Raw genomic sequence first — 25,982 nt, 5'->3', positions numbered from 1 at the left:
TTATGGAATTCATCACCAGAAGAATTCATGAGATTCTTCCTGAGTCATGCATATAGGGGCCCGGTTATCCAAATCACAGAGTGCTTCATCCTGTTTTTTCATCCGGAAATCCTCTCAGGGTTCACTGTTGCTGGGAGACGGCAGCAGGTAGTGACTGAAGCCTTGTACAACTAGGTGATGAGTGATGCTGTTTGTTCTCTTTTTGTCCTCAGGTGGTGCAATTCAGTTTTAAGAACAGTCAGTTTGGGATAGCAAAAATTCCTCATAATGATTATTGACATTCTAAGTTGCCATGGGTCCAAGGTCCTTCCTTGCGGTATCAAGTCCTAAAGATAATCACCAGTTCAGCAGAGTGTCTCTCCCCCAGCCCCTCCCACCTTGCAGTTCAGAGTCCATCCCTGAGCAGGAAGTGGGTGGAGACCACACCTGGGACCTGAGAGTATGCAGGTCTGTAAAAGGGCACAGGAGGTAGCTGGGTCCCTGGAGAGATGCCTCCAGCAGGAGGACTGGAGCAGCTCATGGACCTTTCTAGACCCAGGTGCAGACTCTGGAGGGAACTGGTCCTGTGGGTAAGACAGTGGGGCTAGCAGGATGGAGGAGGGGGAGAAGGGAGTGACCCAAGACCCTCAGCAGAACTTTCATGAACTCACACACCTGGGCACGGCTTGCCCAAGACACACACACACACACACACACACACACACACACACACACACACACACAGAGGTAACATTCATCTCTACCCACCACAAGGCATGATGAAATTGAACCCCAACACACAATTCCCAACAATCACTTCCTCTGGGCTCACCTCCTCTGCCCTGATGCCCTCCACTGCCTCTGTGGCAGGACCCCTCCCAACCCCTCACTTTCCCCCCAAACACTCTGCTTCCTCCTGATACTGACCACTCTCGTGTTTCCCTAGTGGCCACATACACTGTCCTCCAAAACCTCTAGGGTCCACACCTGGATCCCTGGAGCAGGGGGTTTCGGCTGTCTTTGCATCCTCCATGGAGGCAAGGCTTAGGGTTCCTAGAGCAGCAGACACCTGTCCCCCTCCACTTAGGAGATGACAGATACACACCCCCATTGGTGTTTGTGCCACTGAACCTAGATGATAAGTCAAAGACAGTGTAAATCCTCTTGGGGGAGTTTAATCCCCCTAGATAACCATTCTGAGCCCTCCTGCTGGGCTCCACCCTGATTCACAGATGTGAATCAACAAGGAAGATGGACATGGGGAGGAGGAAGCAGGGATCAGGGTGCTAGAAGTAGGGAAGAGTTATGTGTGACAGGTCAAGAAGAGCTGTGTGTGTGGCTGGGGCACACAGTCAGGATGCTGTGTCTTCTGGTGAATGAATAAAGATGGTAAAGTAGGATAGGTGTGACTCAAAAAGAGCCTGCATTAGGTCCTAGAGACCAGTTCTCTCTACATGTCTCACAAGCTATGCTAAGGGTTTGAACTTATTGTGAGAGCCCTGGGGAGCCATGGAAGATACGTGAGCAGAGGGAGAGCAGGGTCACCTGTGGGGCTACATAAGGATCCACAAAACTGACCTGTGAGGATGGGCTGGAGTTTAGGGAGGAGGCCAGCCTGGAACAGGACGATAAAAGAATGAACCGGGGCAGGGGCTGAGGTGATGGACAGCATGGGATCAGACTGCCAAGTCCTTCAGGAGCTAGAAGCCCTTGACCCATTTTCCAAGGACTCTGTGGATCACGGTCTGCGCGTGTAAACCTGTGTGCATGTATGTGTGTGTGTCTTTTTCTGTTTGTCTTCCTCAGCCAGTCTGTTGGCCTGCGGGATCTGCCAGGCCTCCAGCCAAATCTACATCGCCCCAGATTCACTCATTGGAGTGGAAAGATATTCGAGCTCATTGGCCATTGAGAACGCCCCTGAAGATGTTCAGGAATACAGCTGGCACCGGGGTGCAAACGACACTGAGGAAAATCTGATAATCAGCTACAACACCACATCTCATTCCAGGCGGGATGGGCCCGTGTACAGCGGCCGGGAAAGTGTGCCCACTAGAGGTGCCCTGAGGATCGGGAGGTCACAGTTAAATGACACGGGGAACTACACAGTGAGGGTGGACACCATCAATGACACCCAGAGAGCAACTGGCTGGCTCGAGATTCTAGGTGAGTTGGCAGCTGACCCACCACCCAACTGCAGCTGAGTTGGACTGGAGTTTTAGGGGATGGTGTCCTTTGGAGCTCACACCATCCAGCCTCCACCCACCTCCAGATGACACTGGGAGCCTTGGTGGATGGTAGCCCAGCTTCTCCCCAGAAATGGGATCCTCACTACCTTCAGGGGCTCCAGGTTCCCTCACAGTGTATTAGCTATCTCCTGCTGTGTGACAAATAGCCTCAAACTTAGTAGCTTAAAAGAACACCCACTTCTGTGAGTCAGAAGATCTGATGTGGCTCAGCCATTTCCAGTGCTGAGACTCAGAGGGTGTTGGTCGGGGCCGTGTTCTCACGTGTGACTCTGTCTACAGGATTTCACCTCCTGGCTCTTTGCCTCTTCAAGGCCAACAAAAATCTCTCTGTCTAGAAAGGAGTCTAATACAACAAAGCTAATGATGACAGTGAGAGACAGCCCATCACCTTAGCCGCATTCAATACGCTACAAGAAAGTCGGGAGCTCCACTCGCATTGAGGGGATGGGATTATAGAGGGGTAATACCAGGGAGTGGAGATCATGGGGCCATCTTGGAATTCTGTCTCCAGAATTCCAATGAGCTCTTGGTGTTCCACAGGGCTAGGGCAGGACAGTGTGGATTTTGAAGGCTAGAAGAACTTAGTTCACCGCTGACTCTTTATATACCATGTCACCTTTTGAGCCTCAGTTTTCTCATCTGTAGAATGGCAGTATTATCCATCGCTGTGGTCTGCCTTAAGGTTAGAGGCAGTAATTTGTAAAGAGAATGGGAACAGTTAATGGGAGGAATTGTTATGGAGAACAAACACCATCTCTCACTTTGAGCACTTCCTTTGATGGGGATGTCCTGGTTTGGGGGTTCAGAAGCAACCATCAGGCAACTGGACAATAGTAAGAACTCACAGTTATTGTAATGGAGCCATAGAGATGGTTCAGAGCATTGGAAGACAGGCTCAGTAGAGAACCCCCATCTCGACTGCCTCATGCCCATCCCTGTTTCTCTGTCCCTCTCAACCTAAGGATGCTCTCTTGCCAGGATCCTAGGTCCTATCTTATAATTCTGGGCTTCTTCCCCAACATACCCTGAAATCCCCATTGGAGCGGAGCAGAGCATGGGGAGACACATCCAACCCCTAACCTTCTCCTCCCTGCTTCACCCAGAGTTGGAAATCCCACAAATCTCAGTCAACACCACCTCCGTCGTAGATGGCGAGGATGTGGTGGCTGCCACTTGCTACACCAATGACAGCCACGTCCAGTGGTTTGTGAATTATGTACCAGTGTCCAGCAATTACCGGATGACCATCTCCCCGGACAACAAGACCCTCGTCATCCGAATGTTTGGCCGCTTCAACTCACCACTTCAGTGCGGGATAGAAATTCTCCCAGAGCTTATTCAGAAAAGTGACCTTGTCTATGTGACAGTGGCCTGTGAGTGTTCTGGGGTTGTGAGAGTGAAGCCGGGGGTGGGGCTCAGGGTTTTCCCAGGGCGTAACAGTAAGACCAGCAGAACTGGAGAGAGTGGCATGAGCCTCCTTGCAGACAGCTGCCCTGGGTTTGAATTCCAGGTTTGACTATTCAACCCTTAGGCTTCAGAACCCTACTCACTGCTCAGAACCCTGGTCTCCACTCTGTTTAAAATGGGGGCCCTAATCCCTACCTCTCAGATTAGAAATAGTGTGAATTTGTGACACCTGTCTTGAGTCTTAATTTTTCAAAACCCAACTGTGCACAGGTCTTCAAATTCAGCTCCCTGATCATTTTATTCAGTTCTTCTAAATTTAGTAAAAATCATATTCCTTTTGCTGTTACTGGGATGGGATTGATTATACTCCCCTAAATAGTTTGGTTTTCAAGCTAAGTTATGTGTTTTATAGACATTCTGTTGAAGTCCTCCTCTGCCCATGAACACAAATTGGCAACCCATTCAGACCTGCTCAAATTCTCTTGTAAATCCAAGGCACTAAACTTAGGAATGCAGTGAAACTCAGATTCTTTGAAACATTCCAGGACTGTTCACACTGACCAACTCTTTCACCTCTTTCAACTGGGAAACACATCAAGTCTAGCCTTGTTATCACATTTAAATCTGAAATGACTCTTGCAGTGTCTCAGATTTCCTAACCTGAGAGCTGTGGACAAAGGGCTCATCATTTCTGACCTCCCGCACTGCTCACTGGCCAGAGGTTCGGAACCAAAGCCAAAGACACCGGGGCTGCAAGTGTTCAGGGAAATTCCTCCCAGGTCATAAGGGTACTTCCCTGGTCCTTTTGTAGGTCAACAGGGGACTCGTGAATCCCTAAACCTCTCCTCTGAGCTTCCTTATCCTCAGGTATGAAATGGATCAAGAGTGGCTGTGATCACGTGGGTCGTGTGGGAATTAAGTGAGTGTGTGAATGTGTGACATGTTTAAAACATGCCCGGAGTGCAGTAGGTGTCATGCCTGCTTCTACTGTATGCCTATTTTATGTGAAAGGCAGCCAGGGAGCTGGGCTGTAGTATCTCTTGGTAACAGAAGATGCTACGGTTACTGTCATTGTCGTTGGCTTAGCTGCCCTAGCTGGGATGGGTCTGGGAGTTTGCTTGGGGTACAGAGTGGGGGTATCTCAGGACAGGGGGAGGACTTTGTGTGGACTGAGGGAAGAAGTCAGACCCCCAGGTGTCAGAAGGATGGTTCCGGAGCTCCTGCCCTGTCTCTGCAGATGGGCCCTACAGTCTGCTGCTCAGCAGTAGTCCCACTGACTTCAACGGCATCCTGTCTGCTGAGATTGGCTCCCAGGTGGAGATGGAGTGCGTCTCCTATTCCAGACCAGAATCCAAGTACCGCTGGATCCACAATGGCTCCCTACTGAGCTTCTCAGAGAAGAACATCACCCTCCCGAGTCTGACCTGGGGCCAGATGGGCAGATACAGGTGCATCGCGGAGAACCCCGCCACCCAGGTCACCTTGTATGAAGAAGTCCATGTCCAGGCACCCTGTGAGTGCAGCAGAGGACCGTCGCTCTCCCCAAGTCTCCCCACTTCTATGTCTCTGCCTGGGGGGTGCCTGTCATCAGAAACGTCCTCTTCAGCATGTGTTGCCATGCTCACATTAGTCAGATGAAGTCCCCCAACCTCCCAAGTCCAAACTGTCTCCTTTATGAAGCCCCCAGAATCCTCAGGTCAGAGCTGGAGCGAATTCCAGGGGTGCAGGATCAGCCAACACTGACTGAGCACTTACTCTGTGCCTGTAGCCACCATTCTAACCTGGGTGACCCTCCAGTCTCCCTACAGAGTAAGTGACCTTTATCAGCATCACCTCCACTCTATGGGTGAGCAAATGGAGCCACAGAGGGTTTGGGTGCTTTGTTCAAGGCTCCAGTTCTAATGGACAGAGGAGGCAAGATATGAACCCTGGCCATCTGACCTCATACCCTCTGCCCTCCATAGATCCTCGGGCTGCTCTGAGATGAGGAAGAGCAAACATGCCATGGGGAGGTGATGCAGGGGAGGTGGGGAGCTGTCCATGGTGTGGCCTCTGAAGCTGGTTAGGAAGGAGTCTGCACGTGGGGGAGGCACCTATTCAGGGACCCCACGTCTGATCCTCTACACCACAGAGATATGGACAGGCTTGGGAGAGAGCAGTCATGCAGGGCCGTGAAGAGCAGGTGCACTGGAGCCCAGTGACCTGAGATCAAATCCCAGCTCTGCCACTGCCCTTCTGCGTGAACAGGGGCAGCAGTGTCCCCTCTCTGAGCCCCAATTTCCCCCTTTGCAGTTTAATAGTGAGGGTTCTAGTTGATGGAGTTGCTGCACGAGGGACATCAGACAGGGCACGAGAAGCTGTCAGCCTGGCTCAGAATGACGTGAGTGAACACTGAATGGGGGCTGGAGACATTTAGTTCAGTCCCTCCACACTATTTGCTAAGCATCGAACAGATACAATTTTTGTGTATGAATGATGCTTCAATTCACGCCATTCAACACCCACTGGACTATTAAACTTCAGGAGAACAGAGAGAGGTTGGGCAAGCACTTTGACCATCACTTGTCCCCAGTTTTTAACACGGTCCTGGCACACAGTTGGAGCCCAGTGAAGGAATCGCTCTGGAACGAGTTCATGACCCTGTGTATCCAGCACAGCCTGCCCTGCCACCCTCTCTCCCCTCACTTGGGCTCATGCTTTTCCAGAGCACTTCTTGCTACCTATGATGAAGTGGGATGTTTCTTTGCTTAGTTGCTGACCTGCTCCATGTCCCAGCCAGAAAGTCTGCCCCATCAAGTCAAGAAGTTTCTTTTGTTCACTGCTGAGCCCCTAGCACCCAGAACAGTGCTTCGAACATAGAAGAAGGTGCTGAGAAATCATCAAAGAGCAGATGTGTGAACGTACGAAAGGATGAGCGAATGATGCTCTTGACCTCTATGCATCTTCTCCTCCTAGGGCGCAGGCCTGTTATCAGCAGAAGTTTCACCATCTCAGGATCCTTGTTGGTGCTTCTCATCATATTCATAGTTCTGGGCTTCACCCACTTCCTTGTGGTCCTGATCCGTGCCCTGTTCAGACATTACTCTACCAGGTACCTATTGCATTGTGCCCAGGGTGGGGCACTGGCTGGAGACTCGAACTCAAGGGCCAGCACATCCTTGAGAGGGGAGGCAGAGCCAGAATGGGGAAGCGACCAGCCAGGGACTGAGTATTTAGGGGTCATCTGGGCAAACAATTAGATAATAAGGACATGAGGCTCCATTTCCTCACCTGTAAAGTGGAGGTGATGAAAGGACTGATGCTGAAGCTGAAGCTCCAATACTTTGGTCACCTGAGGCAAAGAGCTGATTCACTGAAAAAGACCCTGATGCTGGGGAAGACTGAGGGCAGGAGGAGAAGGGGGAGACAGAGAATGAGGTGGTTGCATAGCATCACCAACTAGATGGACATGAGTTTGAGTAAACTCTAGGATATAGTGAAGGACAGGGGGGCCTGGCATGCTGCAGTCCATGGGGTCGCAAAGAGTCAGACACAACAAAGCGACTAGACAACAACAATAGCAGCAAAGTGGAGGTGATGCTGATAACAATCACTCTGCACGGAGACTGGTAGTGTCACGCAGGTTGCAGTGGTGGCTGCTGGCATGGAGGAAGTGCTCGGAAAATGTTGGCTCTCCTTATCTCCCTGGAATGTACCCCAACTCTGATCTTAGGACTCTAGGGACTTCATAGACTTGAACCTAGGAAGTTCTGTGACTTCGGGCAAGTGACTGCCCAAGCACCTCAGTAAACTCCTGTTCTTTCAGCCACAAAATATATCTTGTGTATCTGTTGAGGACAATTTCTATAAATGATCTACCATAGTGCCTGGCATAAAACAGGTGTGAAATTCATCATCATCAATTATCAGGCCAGGTAGTACCAATACCTTTTCCAGAACACCCAGTCTGTTTTCCCTCTCCCCCACCCCACAGCATTGCTCTATAGTGACCTTAAGACCTCAGAAATATTAAACTGTGCAAATGTTGGAGACACTCATTGTAAAGGGGTAAGGCGCCCAGATTCATGATCTCTCTTAGGAGCATGGGGGCTTGGAAAGAAGAAGCTGACCCCTCATCTACCCAGAACTCACAGTTTCCTATGGATCCCAGGTCTGACTTCTTCCCTAATTTCTCTCCATAGGGCAAATCGGTCTATATGACTGTCCGCCTCGGACCTGGAGGATAAAACCGGACAGGCAAGGAGGTGAGGCGGCAGTGTGAGTCCCCAGAGAGACGAGCTAGGCTGGAAGGGGCTCGGGGACTGGCTGGAGGGAACAGTCAAGCAAGGGACTCGGGCCAGTCACGCTGGGACTGGAGGTGGAGGCTCCCAGAGAACGTCTCCAGTCTGCTCCTAGGACCAGGGAGTCGGGGGTGGGGGGGAACCCCAGGAGCACACAGCTACAGACCAGTCCATCTGCCAATCAGAACCAGCCAATGGGATGCAGACTGGGGCGGGGCTCTAATTCCCACGCCTCGTCCCCACCAGTAAATAGGATTCCAACTTCTCTACTTCCTTAACCAGACCCTGTGGGACCATCAGAGAGGCTGCAAAGATGCCCCATTGCAGCATCACCAGTGACAGAGAGATGGAACCACAGCGCATGTCGGGTGAATGTCATGGTTAAAACTCGCTGGGCAACGATACTCACTAGTGTGCGAAATGTTCACAACATGATGCTGAGTTAGAAACGCACAATACAGACCTGCATCTGATAGGACCATGTTGTGAAAAGTATAGATTAGTTAACTGATGTAGGTACAATATTACAGTATGTGTACACACACACATACATGCTATATATATCCAGTGAGATGGTTGGATGGCATCGTGGACTCAATGGACATGAGTTTGCACAAACTCTGAGAGATAGTGAAAGACAGGCGAGCCTGGCGTGCTGCAGTCCATGGTGCAAAGAGTGGGACACGACTTAGCAAGTGAACAACAATGACAATATCCACATATAGATATACCATATATCACTCTCTCTATATATATAAATATCTGTGCACAAATTGTAGAAGCTGTTAACTCTTAACGGTGCTATCTAAATTTCCCTTTTGCACTTTACTGTATGCTCTGAAGTGTTTTTTTTTCTTCTCAAAGTGTATACGTTTTTTTCATATTTAGTATAAGAACCAATAAAATTAAAACAACATACGGTTTATTGAGACCTCATAATGCCGTTTCTGGAACGTTTCCTTGAGCTCTCTTCATGCATGTGTCCAAAAATATCTCAGTCAATTTGCTCATCCCCATAACAGAATAGAAATAAGGGAGGGAGGGAGAAAGAAAAAGACAGGGAGACTCTCTCCTGGCGAGATCTCTGGGAGTGTGGAGGCCCCGCCGAGCCCCTGTGGTCGCCGCTCTCAGGAAATACCTGACTATTTGAAGGTTCAGGAAGCAGTTAGGGCCGATTCTGGACACAATGCAGTCTCCTCGGCCCATTGCCTCAGACCTCTTCTTCCGAATTGGGGTCCTCTAGCCTTCATCTCTTCATCTGTATCTGCCTGTCCCCGAGTCACTAGGTCATTCACTGCCGTTTCTTCAAGAAAAACCAAAAGTCCTCATGGTAGGTTATTTCGTGCAAACACATGGCCAAGGGGTCTGCTGGTTGCCTGACCCAACAACAGCCTATGAGGAAGAGACCCTCAGAAACCAGCAGGGGCGTGAGTCCCAACGCTGCCCTGAGAGGCTGGGTGACCCCGAAGCAGCCGCCTAACCTCTCTGAGCCTGGTTCCTCATCTCCGTAACCTGCGCGGCACTTTGCATTCCTCAGGATCCTTCGGCATACCTGACGCAGAGCCTCACACCGGCCAGGTGCTTGGCAAAGGCCCCAGGAAGCCATACGTGTGTCTGATTGATTTTTAGAAGAAAGCTACTGTCAGACTCCACCGCTCAGTTGGGACCCAGCAAGCGCGCAGGTGACCTCCCACAGCCCGGTTCATTCCCCAGCCTGACTCAGAAGTGAGAACGCCTCCCGGACTTTTGAATTAATCCCTGGTATCAACTGGGGAGAGTGGGGGAGTTATTAATTCTCCTGTTCAAACCCGGAAGGCGTCCTGGGTGGGGCTGGACAGTGGCCAAGCCATGTCATGTAAACAGGGACCTTCCTCTGGGAGGAGCGATGAGGTTTTTTATTTCATCAAGAGCGCTGGAAGGGAGAAGGAAAAGAGCGGGCGGGGCTTTCTGCCTGTCACTGCCTGGGTCCGCCCACCGAGCACGGGTCATCCCAGGACTGCAGCAGAGGGGCTCAGAAAAAGCTGGGAGGGTTGTTATGAACAGTGATTCAGGAGGAGGAGGCAACAGGGATCCCAGTCCTTGTTAGGAGAGAATCGGGACTGTGAGCTGCCGTGAGAAATTCTTCCGGATGTAAATTGTCAAGATTTGAGACGGGAACCGTCTGACCCTGTCCCAGGCTGCCAGCTCCCTCCCCTGTGGAGTCAGATTGGAAAGAAGTGCCTGTTATTTCATATTGGTGCCGTGTCTATATGTTCTCCCTACACATCCCAACCCCCTTTTCGTGGTCTCTGTGCTCCATTATTTAACCACCATTGTTGCTGTTTAGTCACTAAGTCGTGTCCAACAATTTTGCACACCCATGGACTGCAGCCTGTCATATCTATGCATTAAAATGCATTAGATTCACGTATATTTCCAAAATCGCCTGATGCGAATAATAAAAAACTAAACACATCCCTCATAGGCTTCCCTCATAGCTCAGTCGGTAAAGAATCCTCCTGTGTGCAATGCAGGAGACCCTGGTTCGATTCCTGGGTTGGGAAGATCCACTGGAGAAGGGAAAGGCTACCCACTTCAGTATTCTGGCCTGGAGAATTCTATGGACTATACAGTCCATGCGAAGAAAGCAATACACCCCATTCCAGTACTCTTGCCTGGAAAATCCCATGGACGGAGGAGCCTGGTAGGCTGCAGTCCATGGGGTCGCTAAGAGTCGGACACGACTGAGCGGCTTCACTTCACTTTTCACTTTCATGCATCGGAGACGGAAATGGCAACCCACTCCACTGTTCTTGCCTGGAAAATCCCAGGGACCGCGGAGCCTGGTGGGCTGCTGCCTATGGGGTCGCAAAGAGTCACATAGGACTGAGCGACTTTCACTTTCATTATACAGACTTCCCTGTAGCTCAGGCAGTAAAGAATCTGCCTGCAATGCAGGAGACAGGGATTTGTTCCCTGGATTGGGAAGTTCCTCTGGAGAAGGGAATGGCAATCCACTCCAGTTTTCTTGCCTGGAGAATCCCATGGACAGAGAAGCCCGGTGAGCTACAGAGTCTGTGGGGGTCGCAAAAAGTTGGACACAACTGAGTGACTAACACACACAGACACGTCCCAAGTTAACCACTGCATATTCCCATTGACAGAGATGGGCACGTGTTCTACGTCTATATCTAAACCTGCATCTCCGTTAAAAAAGTCAAATCACTCTCTTGCACACTTGAAACTAATGTAATATCGTAAGTCAATTGTGTGTGCTCAGTCGTGTCTGACTCTTTGCAGTCCCATGGACAATAGTCCACCAGGCTCCTCTGTCCATGGAATTTTCCAGGCAAGAATACTGGAGAGGGTTGGCATTTCCTTCTCCAATGGATCATGTTTTGTCAGAACTCTACACTATGACTCGTCCGTCTTGGGTGGCCCTGAGCTACGGCTCATAGCTTCATTGAGTTATGCAAGCCCCCTCACCAGAACAAGGCTGTGATCCATGAAGGACGGATTTCTGATACTACACGTTAATTTTACCTATTCCTGAGCTTCATAGCAATGAGACTATAAGGTACATTTTCTTTTGCATCTGGTTTCTTTCACTCAACATGTATTCAAAATTCATTCTCATTACAGGTGCCATTGTTCTTTTTTCTTTTTCTTTTCTTTTCCTTTTTTTTTTTTTTTTTTTTTGAGGACTAGTATTCCATTGTATGGATATACCATACTTTGGTTATCCCTTCTCTTTTAGTATTTGGTTTATTTCCACATTTTGGCCATTATAAATAATGCTGCTGTAAACAGTCACATACAAGTGTTTGTGTGGATATTTGCTTTTATCCTCCCTGAGTAAATATCTAGGAGTAGAATTGCTGGGTCATAGAGTGGATGTATTATACCTAACTGTACACAAAACTGCCACATCATCTTCCAAAGCAGTTTTACTATTTACATTCCCCCCAAGAAATCTGTGGCTTCCCAGGTAGTTCAAGAATCTGCCTGCCAAGGCAGGAGATGCAGGTTCAATCCCTGGTTTGGGAAGATCTCAGGGGTAAGCAATAGCAACCTACTCCAATATTCCTGCATGGAAAATTCCATGGCCAGAGGAACCTAGTGGACTACAGTCTATGGGGCCACAGAGAGTCTGACACGACTGAGCGTCTGAGCACACACAGAAATGTATAAGTGTTCCAATTCCTCCATGTCCCCTCCAACATTTGGTATGCTTAGGCTTTAAAATTTTAGCCACTATAACAGATGTGATAGGACACCTATTGTGATTCTAATTTTCATTTCTCTGGCATCTTTTGAGCATCTTTTCATGTGCCATTTGGATCTCTTCTCTTACAAAGATATATAAACAAGTCCTTTTTCCCAATTTAAAAATTAGGTTGTCATTGGTGTAAAAAGGCAAAATTCAATCGAGTAGATTTAAGTATCTAATTAGATATTTGCTTATTAATGAATCAGGCAACATCTCACTTAACAAGTAGAAAGATGTACAAAATGGAAGACTTTTATATCAGAAAGATGCAGGGACCAGGATAAAAAAGAATTACCTCATCTTTCTTTGGGAGATACAGATCTATATGGGATATCATCCACTAGTGCTGACCAGGAAATTCCCAACTGACTGGTTAAAGGTCACACCCTTGGGAGGCTGAAACTGCAATTAGGTTAGGTAATAAGTGTTGTTTGCTGATGTGGGACTTAGCACGTATGACTCCATTTGGGGCCCAACTTCCTTTTTGAAAACATTGGTTTATCAACTAGTAAGAATTCTTTATATTTAAGTTCAACCTGTCTTTCAGGGATCTCTTGATAGATAGAAGATATAGATAGATAGATATGATTTTCTCCCACTATATAGTTTCACTTTTATATTCTTAATTCTGTCTTTGATGAACAGAAGTGTTTAATGAAGTCTAATTTATGTATTTTTATGCTTGGTATTTTGGATGTCCTTTAAGAATTCTTTGCACATCCATAGGTATTCTTCTAAGTTTTCTTCTAGAGTAATGCTGTCCAAAAGAAATAGAATGCAAGCCATGCATGTAATGTTAAAAGTCTTAATAGCCACCATAGAACAACAACTTGGTGAAATTACTTTTAAATTTTATTTACATATGTATTTTTGGCTGCACTCCGTCGTCCTTGCAGCATACAGGCTTTTTCTAGTTGAGGTGAGCGGGGGCTACTCTTCTCTGCTGTGTGTAGGATTCTCATTGTGACAGCTTCTCTTGTTGCAAAGCATGGGTTCTAGGGTGCTGGGGCTTCCATAGTTGTGGCTTGAGAGCTCTAGAGACTCAGGAGTTGTGGTGCATGGGTTTAGTTGCCCCATGGCATGTGGGATCTTAGTTCCCCTGGCCAGGGATCAAACCCACGTCCCCAGCATTGGCAGGAGGATTCTTAACCACTGGACCACCAGGGAAGTCTGAAATTACTTTTAATTTCATTATATTTAACCCACCATATCAACAATATTTAAACATGGAATTGGCAACTGAAAAAAATTCACAACGTGAGAGTTGTGAGTTAAGCTTTATTCAGGGCCAAATGAGGACTATAGCCCCGGAGACAGCCTTTCTAGGTCTAAGAAACTGCTCCAAAGAGGTAGGAGCAGTTCTCATAGTATATATGAGACTTAGGAATATGCAAGCAAGCATATTTTTTTTGCCACTTCATTTCTGTTTTTAATTAATCACATTTTTTTCTTTTTTTGAGGAAGGTTTCTTCTCTCCTTGTGAAGGTTACTGCTAGTCACGAGGAGCAGACGTCACCAGGAAGGAATTGAGTGCTTTTCTAGACACAAGGAGATGTATGAATTGGGCTCATAAAATCATCTCCTGAAAATATCTAACTGTCTGAAGACATGTCCTGCCAGTTTTTCCCACAACACAGATACCTCATTCCTGATCTCCACCCTGAACTCTTTTCAGGGGGTAACAAAGGTCAGCAGCCTCAGCGGCTCAGGATTTGATCTTTGTTAAGGTAGATGGCAAGTGCCAATTGGTAGGTGACAGAATCAGTATTAAAATTTATGAATGAGACTCTCCTTCAGAAATGGGGGTTGGGGTAAAGTAGAACTGGGCCCCAAGGGAGGCGATGGACCAAAGTCTGAGGTTGTCTGGGGGTTACACCTTGAACCTCCCTTTTAATCCATCTCCCCCTCTCCTCACCAGCCCTAAACCACACACCCCACATCCTTGTTTCTGGGACCCTGGAGCTCGGCCGCCCCGGGAACCTGACCTGCTCTGTGCCCTGGGCCTGTGAGGTGGGCATCAATTGCTGCCACCTCCCTGGGCCCCAGGACCCCTCTCTCGTTGTGCTCACCCACAGCACCAAACTCCCCTGTCGGGTGACCTCGCCTGGAGCTGAAGTGAGCACAGCGAGGTTCGTCCACCTCAACGTGTCCTGTGAGAGCTGGGCCAGGATGCCCGGGCCCCTGACGGGGTCCGGAGGGCAGCGGGGGTACCCGGGAACCATTACCCATAACCGGGGGTTATGGGCCTCGAACATCGGGTCCCAGAATTTGGCCTGGGAGGGGGTCAGGAGGATCCCTGCCCCATCCTTTCCCCATTTCTGCAGCTCCTGGGGACACAGGGCCCATGTTCACTGAGGCCTCACTACTGACATGGATCCGCCATGTCTCTCTGTCACAGACTTTCCACTGAACTTGAACTTGACCGTGACCGTCATCCAAGGAAACAGCACAGGTAAGAAGGAAGCCCTTCCCAGGCTGTAGGAAAGGGCTGCTTCCAGCCCAGGGTCCGTCTAATCCTGGCCCCACCTCAGTGATCCGAGACCCTCTTGGGGATGAACCCAGCAGTCCCTCCCCCTTCTTAGCCCCCATGACCACGGTGCCACCCAAGAAACAGGATGCTGCAGCCCCTCAGGATCTCCTTGTTCCTCCTCCCCATTGCACACCCCCTTCCCTCAATAAGCCCCTAGTGAAAAAAAAGGGAAAGTGTTAGCTCAGCCGGGTCCAACTCTTTGCGACCACATGGACTGTAGCCCACCAGGCTCCTCTGTCCATGGGATTCTCCAGGTGAGAATACTGGAGTGGGTTGCCATGCCCTTTTCCAGGGGTTCTTCCTGACCCAGGGATTGAACCCACATCTTCCACATTGCAGGCAGATTCTTTACCTGATTTCTGAGCCACTAGGAACGCACCAATAAGCCCCTAGCCTCACTTTAATGCCAACTGGTTCCTTGATTTTCTCTGAGGTTTTATCACCTGAGCATGCTGCCTTTGGTACTATAGCTCTGCAATTGTTTTTCTTAAGACTTGGTATAAAGAGAAAAAAAAAACCCATCTGTTTTCTTCCATTCAGCTTCATGCATCTGCCCATCTTATACCCCTCATCCCTCTCCTGGAACCGTTACCCATAACCTGGGGTAGGATCGGTGCTGTGACAGCTGAGAAGGGAAGGTGCAGGGGATAAGCATATATGGGCATGCCCACACCATCATCAGTTCTTGCATTTTCAGCTGATATCTCATCTTGCAGCCCCATCCCCCTCTTGGGCCCCCTCTGTCCTGACCGACTCACTGTCTCCTAGCAGGGGCACTTATAGTATCTAGGTGCTCAGAAGGGTTGTTTCCCATGGTCCCTAATTTGCAAACAAAAATAGAAGAATTAGAGAAGAGACAGAGGGAAGTCACAGAGAATCTAATGGTGGGTGAAAGAGGAACTTTTGACCACAGCCATCAGAGTTTAGGAGGACTTTTAACTCCACTTATTCAATTTGCAGAAGACTCTGAGGTCCGGAGTAGGCAAGTGAATTGCACAGGAAGTCAGTTCATCAGTTGACGGTTTAGGGTTCATTGGGCTGGGTGAAAGGAAGTGTATGTTAATATGAGAGGGAAGAGTTGTCAACTCTTACCATGAGGTGAGGGAAGAAATTTCATTCATTCATCAACCATCTACACTGTACCTTTAGGTTTTTAGTAAAGATTCAACCCTTGCCCTTGAGAAAAGCAACATCTGGTTGGGAGACAGATCATCTGACAATTCCAATGAGACAGGGAAAGTGCCTGTGGTGGGGAAACAAAGGCATGTGATGGATGGGGCTCTTGCTTCTCTGGAATAAAGGGTGAGTTCTCATAGAGGAATAGGCCAAGCAGACATAGTGGAGACTTTCAGGCTCCCACAAGTGGTGTGAGCTCTGCAGATGACCCTGGACTCTCAGGTACAATGTTCCCAGTCCCACTCACTCTTCCACTGTGCTGGGGATCCTCCACCAGCTACCAAGTACTGGGCTCTGTCTGTGACCAACCCCACCTCTGCACCCCTTGAGTGCTCTCTGTCTGGTTTCTGGGGGTCCCTAGGAAACGGCGATGCCGCTATCCGTGGTGCTGATTCGGAGTTGACTGTTGACTCAGAATGTCTGCAGCCTTGGGGAGGGGGGAAGGGAGGTTGACCACAAAGAATAAGGACCCTCGATCTGGATTCAGGAGGGTCAACAATATGTCAAACGTGCCAGGAAGGGCCCAGGTCTACCTGGGAGGAGGGACTCCAGGGAAAGGAAGATCTCTATTCGTCTTCTTTGACCTTCTGGCCACCCTCAGGAACGTTCTGTGGACAATGCTAGGCTGTTGACATACTGGTCCAAGCACTGGGTAAGGTGAAAGCTTTGTTCTACCCCTTAACATATACGATCCCATTTCATTTTCTGAACATGCCTGACGGAAAGGGGTAATCCCCCTCATCAAACAGAGGGAGCAGCTGACAGATAGATGAGTAGCTGCAGGTACTAGTCTCCAAAGAGCTGCAAACAATCCCACCACTTCCTTAAGGCAAAATAGTAATAAACTTCATTTATTACACAATGAAATTATTACGTCTTCCTCTTGAATCTGGATTGAGCTCATTACTGCTTTTACCAATAAAATGTGGAGGACGAGATTCACATGGCTGCGACCCAAACTCAAAGGGCAAAAATAACGTGCTCTATGAAAGAAAGTGAAAGTGAAGTCGCTCAGTCGTGTCCGACTCTTTGCGACCCCATGGACTGTAGCCTACCAGGCTCCCCCGCCCATGGAATTTTCCAAGCAAGAATACTGGAGTGGGTTGCCATTTCCTTCTCCAGGGAATCTTCCCCACCCAGGGATTGAAACGGGGTCTCCTGCATTGTAGGCAGACGCTTTATTGTCGGAGCCACCAGGGAAGTCCAATGTGCTCTACAATCCTTCTAAAAGCCTATCGTAATCCCGCAGAAGCAGATAACCAGAACGTAGCCACTTCGTCTCTTAAGCGTCCGGCACGGAGACAGCTTACTGTTAACTGGTTAACAGTACACGCGCCGCGTCCCTTGCCCATGCGCAGGCGCAGAAGGAAACAGCGCAGTGGATTTTGGGAGTAGTAGGCCGATTGCAATAACGGGCCGCAGGGACTGCTGGGAGTTGTAGGCCGAGGGCCTCAGTAACCACCTCTGCTTCAGGTGGAGCCGTCGCGTGGGGCTCTGGGAGCCGTAGGCAAGACAGTTCCCAAAGCCTTGTGGGAGTCGTAGTCTCAGAGCCACTTCCGTACAGGAGTTCCGCGTGTTAGGCAGTTTGGACGATCCAGCACCGCATTCTACTCAGGTGAGTTATTTTCTCCCGGAACTGGTCGGCCCCTGAGCGCCCGCTCTTTGTCGCGGTACCGTGTGAAGGTTGAGGAACTCTCCGGAAGTGATAACATTCGCCTCTGACTGCCCAATGCTTGTATCCCAGAGGCCTACTGACCGGAATCCTCACTGTGGGCTCCGCGGTCCAGCCTGTCTCTGGCCCGCCCACCCCTCTCCCCTGGGTAGGCTCGGGGAAATTCGACTATTTCCCTGCCCTCACCTCCAGCTGGATACTTCCGGGAGGTCCCTACGCTGTCCTGAAACCTCTGTCTTGATAGAATGATGTTACACACTATCCATAATTCTGACAAAGCTGCGATCCGGAGGCACACTTGGGGTCTGGGCCCCGCCTTCTGGGAGCACTTATTTCCTCAGCCTACAGATCTTTACTGAGCCCCGATCCTTTGCCAAATCCCTTGCAAGGCAGGGGGAGTCAGTGGTGGCTGAGGTAGACCCTGTCCTTCCCTACCTGTAGTGAGCTCACGGAACACGGGAAGGGAGACAGGCCTGTCACCATGAAGGGTAGCGTCGTGATCCAGTTGGAATGGAGGCATACAAGGGGCCCTGCGACCCCAGAGGGGGCGCCTGAGCCAACCTGGGGTCTATAAAATCTTCGAGGGGAAGATGCTTAACACACGTTTCAAATCTGACGTGTCCAAATGGAATTCTAGTCAGTCTCGTTCACAACTAAATGTTCTCATCATCCTCCCCGGTGCTCAGGCCCAAGCCTTCAAATCATTCTTCATTCCTCTCTTTTCTCATGACCCCACCCTCCACCCCAATCCAAGTCTTGTGCAAGCCCTACGGACCCTACCTTCAAAATAGATCCAAAAGCCCACCTTTTCTTGTCATCGCCACTCCCAGTACCCCAGTCCAGGCCAACATCATCTCACTGACTACTGCCCTGGCCTCCTCTCTGGCCTCCCTGCCTGCCACAGTCTGTTCTCCACACAGCAGCCAAAGAGAAACTTAAAACCTAAATCAGATCATATGCTTGCTTTGCACAGAACCCTCCCATGGTTCCAATCTCTCTCTTAATTAAAATTAAAGCTGTATCGTGGCCTATGAGCCTCTGAAAATCTGCACTTATTTCCTGGCAGAGTCTTCCTCATTCAGGAGGCAGGTTCCTGGGACCTAGTGACCGTAGATTTAGGGGGAGAAGAGAGATGAGTCCAGAGTGACTTTATGCCCTGTCCTACGGAGGAGCTGGGTGGAGAGGTGGTACTCTCAGCAAGCAGGGAACAGCTGGGCAAGAACAGGTTTCTCCGTGGGGAGTAAGGGACTGGTCAGTTTGGGTACCTAGAATTCTAGAGAACCAGTGGGTATCTTCAATGGGACATTTAAAGGACAAGCCCGATGAACATCGTGATTCAGTCACCCACAAGGAAAATGAGCTGGGCAGGAACCATGAAAGTGCCTCTCCTAAAGAGGCTGAGCAGGAGGTAAACCAGGAGAGAGAGAATCAAGCCAGAGGCAGGGGTGAGGTGAGATGCATGGGAGGATGTAGAGAAGACTCTGGGCAGGATCTTACTGGCTGTTTTGTGGAATTGCATGTGCAGAGCAGGGAAGGGGAGGGCAGGGAGGCGGAGGAGGAGCCTCCTGCGGTAACCAGGAGAGAGACATGGCTCAGACCAGGGTTGCAGCTGTGTAGATGCTAAGGCGTACTGGGCTTCTGGGTCTGTTTTAAAGCTACAAACAGGAATTTCTCCGTTTTGGTTGGATGTATGGGGTTTGAGGTTTGAGGACATGCCCCAATGCATTCTCAGTGGGGCATTTGGAGGAAAGGTTGGGACCTAACATTGCAATTTGGAATCACCTACAGGGAGAGTTAAGAGGGATGGAGAAAGCAGTCCAGTGTCCTGGGACACAAAGCTCCTGCCCTGAGTAGCTGGAGGGACAGAGCTGCCCTTTAAAAGAGAAGCAGGTTTGGGAAGGGGAATCAGGAATCTGGGTTCTGCGGTGCCTGTCAGACAGCTGAGTTGCACTAGCCCCTAACTGGTGTTACAGGCAGTAAGCACGGGAGTCACATAAAATGATTCCACACTTTATGGGAAATCCTGGAAACAGGGTGAACTGCTTAGAAGCTAGCTACTGCACTATGATAGTCCAGCCCGGAGATGATGGTGCCTTGGAGGGGAGGGACTCAGTCTGGTGGGTTCCCCCGGCAGGTGGGTCCAAGGGAATCTTGGCTGGGTGGGGAGGAGTGAGGTGGGGGGAACAGAAGGAGTCAAAGATGGGCTGATCCACCTCTTGATAAGGCCACAGAAGCTTGCGGGAGATTCTGAGATGACTGCCCTGCCTTTCAGAGGATACAATCGGAACCCATTCGTAGAGAGAGCATCCCACCCCACCAAAGTGAAAGTCCAGTTGGTCTTTCCTGTTTATCCCCCTTCCCCTAACAGAACTGCCGGCAGTCCCCTTGCCTCCTTCTTTTCTTAGATCACTGACCCTTCCCAAGCTCTCTGAGCAGCCCTGGAAGGCCAGGTCAGCGACCTGTCCTTCTGATCAGGGTTGTAACAGGTGTGGCTTCCCTGGAGACTGTGAAACGTGTCCTTAATATGCACCTCCATCCCTCCAAACAGAATCCGACCTAACTTGCCTATCTCTACCTCTCCCCTCCACCCCTCACCTCCAACCAGCTACTTCTCTCTCCTTGGTGTGTAATGGGTGTAATCCAAGAAGCCTTCCTGGAGGCACTAGCCTCCTTAAACCTCCTCAAACCTTCAAGTGTCAAACAGTTGACCCTTGAACAACATGAGATTGAACTGCTCCATTGAGACTCAGATTTTTCCCCCCAATAAATACATACAATACTACACCATCCGCAGTTTGGTTGAATCCTTGCACTTGGAACAGGGAAGATATGGAAGGCTGACCGCAAAGTTATGTGGAATTTGGCTGTACTCCCAATCTCGTTGTTCAAGGGTCAACTGTATACATATAACCCTCCCTTACTCTGGAAGATGGAGAAGGAAATGGCAACCCACTCCAATATTCTTGCCTAGAGAATCCCATGGACAGAGGAGCCTGGCAGGTTACTGTCCAAGGGGTCGCAAGAGTCGGACACGACTTAGCGACTAAACTACTAATTACTGAAACTACTCCGAAGAAGCCTACCTGGTCCCCACTATTCTCGACAGGAACACTACCCTCTGTAAGCAACGACCCGCAACCTGGAATCCACGTGTAACCTGCCTCCCCTCTCCACCCATCCAGGAGAACCGACCCCTCCCGCCTCTCCAGCACCCCACGATGCCCGCTCCGCAGTGCGCCTCTTGCAACAAAGCGCGCGCCGCCCTCCGCCGTCCGCGCTCGGGCCAGGCTCTGTGCGGCGCCTGCTTCTGCGCCACCTTCGAGGCCGAGGTGCTGCACACGGTGGTCGCGGGCCGCCTGCTGCCGCCCGGCGCCGTGGTGGCCGTGGGCGCCTCGGGCGGCAAGGACTCCACGGTGCTGGCGCACGTGCTGCGCGAGCTGGCCCCGCGCCTGGACATCTCGCTGCACCTTGTGGCGGTGGACGAGGGCATCGGCGGCTACCGGGACGCGGCGCTGGCAGCCGTGCGGCGGCAGGCGGCGCGCTGGGAGCTCCCGCTCACCGTCGTGGCCTACGCGGACCTCTTCGGGGGCTGGACGATGGACGCCGTGGCCCGCAGCACGGCCGGCTCCGGCCGCAGCCGCTCCTGTTGCACCTTCTGCGGGGTGCTGCGGCGCCGCGCGCTGGAGGAAGGGGCGCGCCTCGTGGGAGCCACGCACGTCGTGACCGGTGAGCGCAGGCGCGGCCCAGAGGGGGAGCGGTGGGAGGGGCGAATGCGCGGGAGAGCTTCGGGCGCCGTAAGGGGGCTGGAGTGCGTGCCCAAGGCGTAATGGAGACTATGAATGGCCTAGAGGAAAACCGAACACGGAAAAGGGGATGTGCGCATGCTCCAGCATGGGGCCCAGCCGTACAGAAGGTTCCTGCCAGGGTGGTGGGGGCGGAGGGAAACAGGATGGACTGGGCATCACAAAGACTTCGAGTCTTGGCCGCTGTCTTGGTCTGTGCAAGCTTGGAAGGGAGGGTGGGCGGTGGGAGAAGCGAGTGGCAGGGATTAGTCTCTGGGGATTAGGTCTTTGAGTCTTAGCTTTAATCGTCTCTAATACTCTCGGTCTCATGGCCCCCAGCTGTCTCTTCAGAATCCATCTCTGTCTCTGGACAGTATCTCTGCCTCATAACTTCTTTTTCTTGTTGCCATCTCTTCTTTTCCATAACTGTCTTTTCTTCTCTCGCTCTCATCCATTCCTTCAACAAACAACCACTGGGCTTCTACTAAATGCCAGATCCAAACTGTTATTAATATATAGAGTATGTATTACACACATTTGTATTATATATGCTCACATCATCCTCATCGGGCTATGGCTGAGAATACAGCGATGCCTAAGACTGACCCAAGCCCGTACCTTTGCACAGTTCAAATATAAAATGATAAACGATCATAAATGTTACTGGAAAAAATTACATGGTGCAAAAAGAGGACCTTATGATGTGGAGAGAGGGGATGAGGAAGGGCTTTTGAGATCCGAGGGCTCTGGGTGAGGGGGTGAAGAGGAGTGGTGTTTGAGGTGGGTGGAGGTTATTCCAGGAAGAGGGAACCATCTGTGCCAAGGTCAGTTTGAGGGGCCCCAGGAAGACCAGAGCAGTGGGCAGAGCTCGGATCCACTTTCCCCCTTTTGATGGTGATGCGTTAATATCTGATCCTTTGAACAATGGGGAAATGGGTGGGCCTGACAAAGGCTCTGAAAAGTACACTAGGGCAGGGGTGAGGAGCCTGGGTTGGAGAGGCAAGGGCGGAGCAAAGGAGATGAGCCGGGAGGGTGGCAGCTGCGGGTGGTCCGGGTGAGAAATGATGGTTGAGAGAATCAGTGCATTTTTTTTTTTTAATGCTGTGTAAATATTTCATTACTTTCTCCCTGGTCTCTCTAAACAAAGATAACACAAAAACATTGCAGTCTGTGCCATCAAAGGCACTTGCGTCAACAACTATGAGTTTTCTATGGCTGCTGTAACAAATTACCACAAATTGAGTGGCTTAAAACAACATAAATTTAAAAAAAAAAAAAACACCACAAATGTATCAGGTTGCAGTTCTGGAGGTTAAGTTTCAGGCAGAAGTCTCACTGGTCGGCATTCCTCTGAAGAATCTACTGGAAAGTCCATTTTCTTGCCTCTTCCAATTTTTAGAGGCTACCTCTTGGAGGCCTCCTTCCTCCAGCTTCAGAGCCAGCAGCTGAGTCCTTCTCATCTTGCATCGTCTGACCTTGCTTGTGTTCCCACATCTTCCATCTGGACTCTTTGACTTTAAGGACCCCTGTCATTACCCTGGGCCTCCCATGTGGCGCTAGTGGTAAAGAACCACCTGCCAATGCAGGAGACATATAAAGAGAGGTGGGTTCAATCCCTGGGTCGTGAAGATCCCCTGGAGGAGGGCACGGCAACCCGATCCAGTATTCGTGCCTGAAGAATCCCATGGACAGAGGAGCCTGGTGGGCTACAGTCCTTGGGGTCGCAAAGAGTCGGGCACCACTGAAGCGACTTAGCATGTTATTATCCTGGGGCCTACTTGGCTCAGCTAGGTCGCTCTCCCTGTATTAAGATCAGCTGATTAGTAACCCTCATTCTGTATGCGGTCTTGATCTCTTTTGCCATGGGACCCAATATATTTTCAGGTTGAGGGGGTGGGGGATTCTGCTTACCACAACAGCCTTCTTTTCAATTTCCATTAAATGACTTCCGTGTAGTCTTAAGTACATTTTTCTTTTTTTTTTGGGGGGGGGGTGTCTTTTTGGCTTGTGGGATCTTGGTTCTCCAACTAAGGATTGAGCCTGGGCCCTCAGCATCCAAAGCACAAAATCCTAACTACTGGACCGCCAGGGAATTCTCTGAAGTACACTTTTAATTGAGACTGAAATGACAGTCTTCCTGACCCAGGGATCAAACCCAGGTCTCCCGCACTGCATGCAGATTCTTTACTTTCTGTGAAACCAGGGAGGCTCTGAAATGATGGTTGTAGCCTAAAGGACTTTCACTCGCTAGCAGAGGGCCTGGTCTGCGATAAGTGGGGGGTAAGTGAGGCACCCCGGGCTGCTCCACAGGAGCCTGGGTGCGTTGCCCTCTCGTTTCTCGCCCGGTCCCCCCGCAGCCGCCCCCAGGCCACCCCGCGGTGCCCGGGGGTCTCCTCCAGCGGCCCCCTCCTCACGGCTCCCGTCTCCCCTCCCCCAGGACACAACGCGGACGACATGGCGGAGACAGTGCTCATGAACTTCCTGCGGGGCGACGCGGGCCGGCTGGCGCGGGGCGGGGGCCTGGGCTCCCCCGGCGAGGGCGGCGCCCTGCCGCGCTGCCGCCCGCTGCAGCTGGCCTCGCAGAAGGAGGTGGTGCTGTACGCGCACTTCCGCCGCCTCGACTACTTCTCCGAGGAGTGCGTGTACGCGCCCGAGGCCTTCCGCGGCCACGCGCGCGACCTGCTCAAGATGCTGGAGGCGGCGCGGCCGTCGGCGGTGCTGGACCTGGTACACTCGGCCGAGCGCCTGGCGCTGGCCCCGGCCGCGCGGCCCCCGCCGCCCGGCGCCTGCTCCCGCTGCGGGGCGCTGGCCAGCCGCGCGCTCTGCCAGGCCTGCGCGCTCCTGGACGGCCTGAACCGCGGCCGGCCCCGCCTGGCCATCGGCAAGGGCCGCCGGGGGCTGAACGAGGAGGGGCCGCCGCGGGAGCCGCAGCTGTCCCGACCGCCGACTTCCCAGCCGGTCCCCGACTTCTAGAGACTCCAGTTCCCTGCCAGGATCCTGCGCCGTGGGGGCGCGGGGCCGCCTGTAAATGCCACGGAATTACCTGAGCCCGGGCTTCGTGTGCAGCTGGGAGAGAAATGGAACCTGTTACCTGCGATCCTGCAGACGCTCTGGCCTCCTGGGGCAGGGGGCCGGGGACTCCTGGGTCTCAGAGAGGGGAGCACTAAACGACCTTCCATTCCTGAGCAAGTGGGAATTAGGGGGCTGCTTGCCTGTGCCTCTGTGGGATCTGGGCGTGCTCAGATGGTCCTAACCGTTCTCGCTCGCCTACTGCCTGCCTGGTGTTCGCGTTTTGCCTGCAGTAGGATAAGCACAGCCCCGCACCTGGATGGACATGTCAGTTACAGCACCCATGGTGTTTCTGTGTGAGCGCTGTGTGTACTGCAGGCGCTGGGCCATCTCATTTCACCCGCACCACGATCTCATTGGCTGTAGCCCGAGGCCCATAACTGGCCCGAAGTCACCTCCCTGGAGCTCCACCTGGGGGCTCTCACCCAGGTCCTCCTGGGGCTCTTCAAGACTGTGGAATTAGTCCTTATCCCCACTACCACCTGCATCTCTGATGGATGAAGAGCAACTGGGCGGCTCGCCAGACTTCAGATTCTAGAGGCAGAGCTGGGTGAGCTTGGGTCAGTGACTTAACCTCTCGGATCTTCCATTTGCTCCGCTGAAAATGGAATCAAGCCCTCCCACCAAAGCACTGTTCGTTTTTTTTGTTTTTTGAAAACCTAAATGTTTTATTAAAATCATACAGCTATATCCATATATACCTTATAATCAAGGGATATTTATTAAACACAAAGGATATGTCATATCTATTTTATTTTTTTTTTCAACTTTTATGAGACCTTTAATAAAATACATAAAAGAATACTTCATCATTTCCAGATTATCATTCAAGAGCAGTGAAGCCCACACACAGCTTCTTCAGGAAATGCTGACAGCCTGGTGTCCACATGGCTTCCATGTTTGTAGAGGTTCCAAAGTTTGCTTTTGAGGTTCCTTTCGTTTTTCTTGTGAATAAACTTTTTCCAGAGGACCTGGGTGAGCAAAGGCTTTTTTAAAGTATAGCTTGAACTTTTTTTTTTTATTAGTTGGAGGCTAATTACTTCACAACATTTCAGTGGGTTTTGTCATACATTGACATGAATCAGCCATAGAGTTACACGTATTCCCCATCCCGATCCCCCCTCCCACCTCCCTCTCCACCCAACTCCTCTGGGTCCTCCCAGTGCACCAGGCCCGAGCACTTGTCTCTTGCATCCCACCTGGGCTGGTGATCTGTTTCACCGTAGATAATATACATGCTGTTCTTTCGAAACATCCCACCCTCACCTTCTCCCACAGAGTTCAAAAGTCTGTTCTGTACTTCTGTGTCTCTTTTTCTGTTTTGCATATAGGGTTATCGTTACCATCTTTCTAAATTCCATATATATGCGTTAGTATGCTGTAATGTTCTTTATCTTCCTGGCTTACTTCACTCTGTATAATGGACTCCAGTTTCATCCATCTCATTAGAACTTTTTAACGGCTGAGTAATATTCCATGGTGTATATGTACCACAGCTTCCTTATCCATTCGTCTGCTGATGGGCATCTAGGTTGCTCAAAGCACTGTTTTGAATGTTTGATAAAGCGCTCAATAAATGTGTCCGACTTGGC

At 50.7% G+C, this 25,982-nt stretch overlaps 2 protein-coding genes across 2 annotated transcripts; both read left to right on the top strand.

The window, feature by feature from the left end:
- Positions 1–518: 518 nt before the first annotated feature.
- LOC136157536 (carcinoembryonic antigen-related cell adhesion molecule 18-like) lies at positions 519–16,270 on the top strand. Its single transcript, XM_065919394.1, has 9 exons — positions 519–565; positions 1,378–1,382; positions 1,786–2,142; positions 2,294–2,326; positions 3,353–3,598; positions 4,870–5,145; positions 6,588–6,723; positions 14,237–14,444; positions 16,229–16,270. The coding sequence occupies exons 1-9, from the start codon at positions 519–521 to the stop codon at positions 16,268–16,270; spliced, it is 1,350 nt and encodes a 449-aa protein (XP_065775466.1).
- Positions 16,271–17,407: 1,137 nt separating this feature from the next.
- CTU1 (cytosolic thiouridylase subunit 1) lies at positions 17,408–25,315 on the top strand. The gene is made up of 3 exons (XM_065926593.1): positions 17,408–17,482; positions 20,722–21,265; positions 23,759–25,315. Exons 2-3 carry the CDS (start codon positions 20,758–20,760, stop codon positions 24,292–24,294), a joined length of 1,044 nt encoding a protein of 347 aa, XP_065782665.1. The 5' UTR covers positions 17,408–17,482; positions 20,722–20,757; the 3' UTR covers positions 24,295–25,315.
- Positions 25,316–25,982: the final 667 nt, after the last annotated feature.

The sequence above is a fragment of the Muntiacus reevesi genome, chromosome 2 (genome assembly GCF_963930625.1).
Source record: "Muntiacus reevesi chromosome 2, mMunRee1.1, whole genome shotgun sequence".
NCBI lineage: Eukaryota > Metazoa > Chordata > Mammalia > Artiodactyla > Cervidae > Muntiacus > Muntiacus reevesi.
This window is presented reverse-complemented; position numbering and strand designations above follow the sequence as displayed.